The 8,105-nt window shown below is 44.0% G+C and overlaps 1 protein-coding gene across 2 annotated transcripts in view; it reads right to left on the bottom strand.

Annotated features, from left to right (window-relative positions):
* SOS1 (SOS Ras/Rac guanine nucleotide exchange factor 1) overlaps positions 1 to 7,384 on the bottom strand; it is a 152,230-nt gene extending 144,846 nt beyond the window's left edge. For both annotated transcript variants that reach the window (XM_082672081.1, XM_082672080.1), the window contains exon 1: positions 7,292 to 7,384. In XM_082672081.1, coding sequence (XP_082528207.1) covers positions 7,292 to 7,378 — 87 coding nt within the window. In that variant the 5' untranslated portion in view covers positions 7,379 to 7,384. The remainder of the gene's footprint in view (positions 1 to 7,291) is intronic.
* Between the last annotated feature and the right edge of the window lie 721 nt (positions 7,385 to 8,105).

Below are 8,105 nucleotides of genomic sequence, written 5' to 3' on the forward strand. Positions count from 1 at the left end.
ATGGAACAGAATGGAGAGTCTAAAAATATATATATATTTTATATATATTACATATTTAAATATACATTTACATTAATATATAATATATATTCATTAATTTTCACAAAAACAACAACAGAATCCAACAGGGAAAGGAAAGTCCCTTTGACAAATAGTTCTAAAATAACTAGATACAAGCATAAAAAAAATGAATCTCAATTCTTACCTCGTATCATACACAATTAATTTGAAATGGACCACAGATTATGTAAAAGCTAAAACTATAAAGCTTTTAGAAAATAGCATTAGGACCATGTCTTCATGACTTGGTGGCAGGCAAGGGGTTCTGGGACAGGGCACAATAACCTTAAAAGAAAAAAAACCTGATAAATTTGACTCCATCAATATTAAAAACTCGGGTTCATCAAAAAACACCATTAGGAAAATGAATAGACAAGCCACGGGCTAGAAGAAAATATTCATGAAACATATATCTGATAAAGGACAGTTAACCAGGATATACAAAGAACTCCCACAACTCAATACTGTAAAGAAAAACAGCTCAATTTTTTAAATGGGCAGCAGATTTACACAGACACTGCCCAAAAGAAGATATACAAATAACCTACAAGAACAAGAAAGAGTGCTCAATATTAGTCATCAGGATATAGCAAATTAAAACCACAATGAGGACTTCCCTGGTGGCGCAGTGGTTGAGAATCTGCCTGCTGATGCAGGGGACACGGGTTCGTGCCCCGGTCCAGGAAGATCCCACATGCCGCGGAGCGGCTAGGCCCATGAGCCACAACTACTGAGCCTGCGCGTCTGGAGCCTGTGCTCCGCAACGGGAGAGGCCACAACAGTGAGAGGCCCGCGTACCGCAAAAAAAAAAAAAAACCCACAATGAGATACCACTACACACCCACCACAACGACTACAATTAAAGACTAATAATACTGAGTACTGGCAAGGATGTAGAGCAACTGGAACTCTCATACATTGTTGGTGGGAACATAAAACGGTACAACCACTTTGAGAAAAGGTCTGGGAGTTTCTTATAAAACTAGCGGACACTTACTCTATGAGCCATTTCTCCTGATATTTACCCTAGAGAAATGAAAACATTTCTACAACACAACCTGTATAAGAACATTCATGGCAGCTTTATTCATAATGGCCCCAAACTGGAAACGTCCCTGATATACATCCACTTGATAAACTTTTGACATGTTCATATGAGAGAAAAAAGGAATGAATTCTTCATAAACACAATCTCAAAAGCCTTTCCAAAAATATATACTGTACGATTCTATTTATATGATATCCTAGAACAGATAATATTAACCTATGGTAGGATGATAGAAGATCAGAAGAGCAGTTGCTTCTGGAGGTTGGGAGCAGGAACTGACTGAGAAGGCACATGAGGGAAATTTCAGGAGTGATAGTAATGTTCGATATCTTGGTAGAGGCTTAGGTTGTACTGATTTGCCAAAATTCATTAAATGGTACAATTAACATTTGTGTATTCCATTATATGTAAATTTTACCTAAAAAACAAAAAGAACTGCAAACAAATACTGAACTCTAAGTTAATGACATACATGCTGAAGTATTTAGGGGTAAAGTGTACCGATGTCCACAACTTACTTTGAAATCCATCAAAACGTAAGTTGTATTGGTGGATGAATAGGCATGTGATAAAGCAAACAGTAAAATGTAAATTATAAAATCCAGGTGTAAACTGTAAAATAATTCCTTACCTGCTCCCATTACCCTTTTCTAACTCATTGAGATTTCTAATCCATGGAGCTCTCATTTACACCTCCATTATGTCTCTTATAGCTTCACTTCCAATCATCTGTAATATCTCTATTCTCTTCGTCTCTACTGCAGCCACCTGCAACCAACTACCCTTCTCTACCCATTTACCTAAACTGATGAGTGCTGCCCGAGGAAAATCTCACAACCACTAGACCAATGAATGCTACTCCAAATTTATAACTTCCACACTCAGCACTGCTGAGCAATTCCTTTCTAATTCACTGGTTGGCTACTTCTCCAGACTCCACAGCAGCAATTCCAAAACTGGATTATGCTTCTTAAACTCCTTACTCATTTCTCTTTCCTCACTCTATGTAAAGGATCTTGCCTTTCATTCCATCATGAACATAGTGGCTACCGAGCATGAACTACCTGCTCCCCAACCTACAAACCCATTTTATCTCACCTCCTCCCACCTCAGAAGAAAGGATGTCATCACTCCTGCCAGAGGTAGCGGATCATCATCAGTACTGCTTAAAAATGCAGACTCTGTAACCAAGTTATACTTTCCAAACCTCAGTTTTCTCTCTTATAAAATAGAGACAATAACAGTATACTGTGAGAATAAGAGAACACATGCAAGGCACTTAAAATAGTACCTGGCAAATAATTCAAGGCAAATCCCACTGCTGTGTTCCTGAGCTCATCTTGTTCAGTATCTTCACTAGCATTCTCTATCAGCTCCTTCCCCAAAGCCTCCTAACATAAACAAGTTTCCATCACCTTCAAATAAAAAACAAGTGTCTTCCCCAACTTGAACCCCCTTCTTGTCACAGAAGTATCTCTTTTCCCTTCATTTCCAAGCTTCTAGGGGGAAAAAAAAATCTGAAGAAACTCATCTGTTCTTGCTATTCTTTTTCTATGCTCTTCCATCTTCTATTCTCACACCGAAACTGCTTGGACATAAGTGACCCCTAAGCTGTCAAATCTAACTAACACTTTTCAGGCCCCTTATTTGACTTTTCTATAGCCTGATACAGTTAATGACACTTTTCTTGAAACTCCTTCCATTCTCAGCTTCTCAGACACTAGGGTCCCATTCTTTCTACCTGACTCTTTCCTTCTTAATCTCCTTTACTCATGCCTTTCCCTCTGCTCTTCCCCTACACCCTACTGTCCATTCTATTTCCCCAGTTCTGATGCCAGCCTTATTTCATTCTTATCTCTAATCATTTTCAGTGGGTGGCCTCACCTACTTTAACACCTTCTTTGAGGTACAATTAACATACAATAAATTGCACATATCTGAGCTGTATAATCCGTTAAATTTTAATATATGTATACTCTCCTGAAACTACTGATACAATCAAGACAAATGAACATAAAAGCCTGCCCCCCAAAATAACTACTGACTTGCTTTTTGTCACTGTGGATGCATTTTCTAGAAATTTATAGTATATACTGTGGTGTTTTCTGAGGGGGCAGGGGGCAGTTTCTTCGGCTTCTTTCATTCAGCTTATTTTGAGATTAAGCAACGTTGTCTTGTATATCAATAGTTCATTCCTTTTTACTGCTGAGAAGTATTCCAATGTATGACTATATCACAAATATAGTGTGTATCACTATATCACAAATTATTAATAATTTGTTTATTAATTCACCTGCTGATGGACATTTGGGTTGTTTCCAATTTTCTGCTGAACAGAACTGCCATGAACATTCATGTGTAAGTCTTTCATAGGATATAAGCTTTGTCTATTCTCATGGCTCTACTCACACACCTGGAAGTCCCAAATCTGTTTCACCAGATACCAACAACCAGTTGCCAGTTTGACAAGTCCACCTGGATAACCCAAAATGACTTTTAAATCAACAAGTTCAAAACTCATCTTATAATGCCACTCTTTCCACCCCAGCAGTTCTCCTCCTACATTCTCTATCCTGACTACAGGCACTCAAACCAGAAACTTAAGAATCCTCCTACTCTTACCATTTCCCCCAATCAATCAGTGAGTTACTAGATCCTGTCAATTCTGCATTTTAAACATCTCTCAAGTAAAATCCATCTCCACACTTCCATCCTAATTCAAATGCATATCATCTCTTGGCTGGACTATTAACCCTAGCCTTCTTCTAACTTTTCTCCTTACCTTGGGTCTCATTATTCTCCAATCCATTTTCTATTCTATGGCCAAAGTGGATTTTCTAAAATTGAAATTTTATGTTACTCCCCTATTTAAAATTCCTCAATGCCATCTATCCCCTCAAGATAAAATTCATACTCCTTAGCTTAAAATACAAAAAGTTCTCTATAAATCAGTTTCCTCTCCAAACTCATCTTCTGCCACTTCCCATCATATTCGAACTTAGTCATTTCTGGATGATGTCAATTACCTTTTAATCCTTAGTGCTGAGAGCAATACTTGGTCTGCAGTAGGCACAATATGCTTATGCAATAGATAAGGTAGGACTTAGACTAACACATATATTGAGACCTTCTGGGGATTTTCAGGAAAAGTAGTAGTCCAGTCTGGCTGAAGCATAAAGTATATGAAAGACTACGGTAAGCAATCCATCCAGAAAAGCAGGATGAAGCCAGACCACAGATCACTATCAAGTTTATTCCAAAGAATACACACTTCATTCTATGCCCTCAAAAGACATCAACGGTTCTGAACAAGAGTGTGACACATTCAGAAGTGTCCCATAACTTCTGAAATTTGAAAAATAGATAAAGGAGAGGTGAGAGGCAGTGAACTCAGTAAAGAGGCTACAGCAGTAGTCTGGGAAAGGGGACTCAAGAGCAGTGGGAGTAGGGGGAATAGATTAAAAGAACATGTCAAGGGGAATGAAGCTACAGGCTCTGACTGGGTGTGGGCAGTACTAAGTCATCAGAGATGACTCCAAAGTTTTGAACCAGTCAAATAAAATAATACAGCTAATAGATCAAGAAGAATTCTTTTTTAATAGGTGAAAGGGAGGGAGCTGATCGTTTTGTTTGGGTTTTCCCTACCCTTTCATTCAAATTTAAGTGCCAACCAGGCGTCAGGCACTGTATACATGGAGGATAAAACGAGGGTAAAATACTGTCCCTGTTCCCAAAGACCATCCAATCTGGTTGGGGTGGGGAACGTAAACAGGAAAAAAATAGGAACTTAAAATTCATTGTTAAGTGCTAGGCTAGGGTGCTAAAAGAATATTTAGATTGAAAGAAAGACTATCCAACTCAGGCCTGAGGATCTGAGAAAAGATCTGAGGTCTAGAGAGTCCAGAAGATGAGTGGTGTTAGGCCAGGCAAAAGGCCGTGCAGGTGAAGAAAACCTGGATGTTCAAAGAGCCTCAGGTTAGATAACACAAGCTGATGCATCTGCAAACAGTACAATAAGTCGAAAAGAAGATATGGAGATATCCACAGGAAATGTCTAACAAGCAGATGAAAATGCAGGTTTTGAGCTACCAAATATATTTTCAACCTGTTTTTGGTGGCTTAAAATCATCTTTAGTGCGTATTTTATATACGAATTGGGAGAATCTCACACATCAGCGAGACTGTGTACACTTCCACCTTCTCCCATCACTTCTACTGTCAAGCAAGGGTATCTCTGCTTAAAGTCAAACCGGGTTTATATAAATAAGCAAAGAGGACTGGTGGGGACTGTGGAAAATCTTAGACAGATGCCTTGTCTAAAGAAGGCAGCCATTTACTCAGCTCCAGCAGCTTACTGCCTTGCTTGAATGCTGGCCCAATGTGGAAAGATCTTCCTATTCTCCAAGAAAAGCTCAAAATTCAGATTTTATGTAATATCTCCCATTTGAAAATACTGGCATCTGATTACATTAAAAATAAAACAACACTATGCCAGCCAAAAAAAATGCTTTTGTGGACAGATTTCAGCATGGGCCACCAGTGTGGCAGAGTTAGATCTGGTCTGCTAAATCCTCCAGTGCTCTTTTCACTACCTCATAGGAGCCTCAACTGACAGGGTTTCATGGTGACTCCCATGGGATAGGAACTGCTTGCTTCCAAGCAAAACAGCCCCAAACTGATAGGGCTTTATTAGTTCTTTTATATATTGTCAATAATTTTTGTCTCTTCCCCACCCTGGTCAGGATACCTGCCTCTAGCATCATTGAGACTTCCTACTCCCCTTCTATTACAACCTAAGATGGCAAGCTAGCAGGTAAAGCAAAAGTAAACAGAGAGCCTGACAGGATTTCTAATGAATAAAGCAGGTAAGGCATATGGCAAAGATTTGGTTTTCTTAGGAAACAATTATCACAGAGATATCTGTGACTAGTCAGATACCTGAGCAAAAAAGTCAGTAACTTATATTTGAAATATATGAGCAATTTCTACTAACAAACCGAATAGGTTCCATTGTGAGCTACCAAGAGGGGGAGAGGGAGAACATCGCAAAAGGGAAAGTAAAAGTTGCTGGCCTTTGAGAAATATCAGATACCTCTTAAAACACAGTTTTTTTAAAGTATAAATGTTTAAAAGAAAAGGTACACTATAATCTCAACTCTCAGTGAGGAATAAAAATATTTTAAAATCAGATAACATGAAACATTCTTCGAGCAACAAGAAATGGGGCTTTAGAAACACTATTAAAAGAGTAAAGCTATCCCTATATTTATAAGAGGTAAAAGGAAAACAAAATAATCTGATAGTTTTTAATATTCATTCAGAGATCAGTTGCTGATGTTTTAGCGTATTATTAAGTCACAACGTTGCTTCAGAAGCTCTGAAAATGTAACTACACTTCCTAATTATACTAAAACGTGTAAAAGTACAGATCACGGGGTATATAAGTTTAGATAACAATGTGGCAAACTCGAAGAAACACAGAAATGTTAAAATTTCTAATCAACAAACCGAATGACAGTACCAAGATTTTGAGAGAGAAAGAGAGACGTGGGGGGCGGGGAGGGAGAGAAAAAGAGAGAGAAAGAGAGAAAGGGAAGGGAAGGAAGGAAAGCAAGGAAGGAAGGAAGGCAGGCCAGTGGCATGTGCACCCGCCCCTGTGAATCGGAGGAGTCGGGGAATTCAGGGGAATGAAGAGTGATTACAGAGGGCGAGCAAAGCAGGCCCTGTTCCTGCTGGCAGGCGAGCTCTGCAATTACTTAGAGCAAGCATTATGGCCAGAGCATTCTGGAGCCCACTTAGACGAGCAGACTGGACACCTAAAACCGGAGGCTGACAGCAGCTCGGGGAGAGGACCGAGAAGGCGGAAAAGTGGCCTGCTTTGACCTCCACTGAAAACGGAGGCTCCTCCAACTCTCGTCTCTGAACCAGGGGCAGGGGCAATAAGCTCTCAGCGGTTGGATTCTTCGGACAAACTCTCTCAGGCTCCCTGCGGCCTTCCCACACACCACACCGGGTTAATGTCAACACGGAGAGCCAGCGGGTGTGAGGGAACCTCTCGGTGTGCGCCGTCCTTTCTGGGAGGCGGTGAGACCGGGAAGAAAGACGACTCCGCGCGCGCCCCGCCTCCCAGCCCTTCCCCAGCCCCGGCCCGGCGCCCTCGCAGCCGGGAAGCGCGCTCCTCACCTTTTTCAGCGCAGGCACCAGCAGCCCCCGCCACTTGGGCGCGTTCTCCTCGCTGAAAAACTCGTACGGCAGCTGCTGCGCCTGCATGGTGCCCCCGGGGCGCCTCCGGGTTGGGAGAGGGGCGGCGGCGGCCGGGCCGGGGAGCCGCGAGAGGGCGATCTCTTAGCGCGGAACAGGGCCGCGGCCCCACCGGACGGCCCGGCCCCCTCGGGGCGCCGAGCGGCCGGGCTAGCCCCGGAGAGGGAGCTGGGTGGCGAAGCCCGCGCCCGGCCACCCACCCGACACGGACACCAGCCGCGAAGAGCGAACGCAGCCCGGAGGCGGCGGCGGTGGCATCCCGCACCACCGCCCCGGGGCCGGGCCCCCACTCCTCCCCGGCCCGCTGGCGCCGCCCCGGGTTGCCCTCCGCCGCGGTCGCCGCCCGCCCTCCCGCCGGGGCTGCGCTCCCGGGCCCGGCCTGGCCCCGCGGCGGAGCCGGCGGCTGGGGGAGGGCGTGTGGACCGACACTCCGGCCGCGGCGCCCGCTCGGCAGGGACCCCGAAACGCGAGGGACCCGGGGTGGGGCGGAGCTGGGCGCGGGGTGTACCGGGGGAGGGGAAAGGCCCGAGGTCGTTGTTGGGGAATCCGGCTGCCTGAGGTGCCGCCGCGGCCGCCGCCGACGCCGGTGTAGCGCTAGAGCTTCCTACTAGCGAACTGAACCTGCCTGCTACTGAGCATGCGTCGCCGGGCCGGGCCGGTTCGCTCCGGGTTTTCCGGCTCCCCAGCCAAGGAGGAGGGAAGCGCGAGAGAGCGAGGGAGGGCTCCCCGCCGGGCT

The sequence above is a fragment of the Grampus griseus genome (genome assembly GCF_964374135.1).
Source record: "Grampus griseus genome assembly, chromosome: 15".
Classification (NCBI taxonomy): domain Eukaryota; kingdom Metazoa; phylum Chordata; class Mammalia; order Artiodactyla; family Delphinidae; genus Grampus; species Grampus griseus.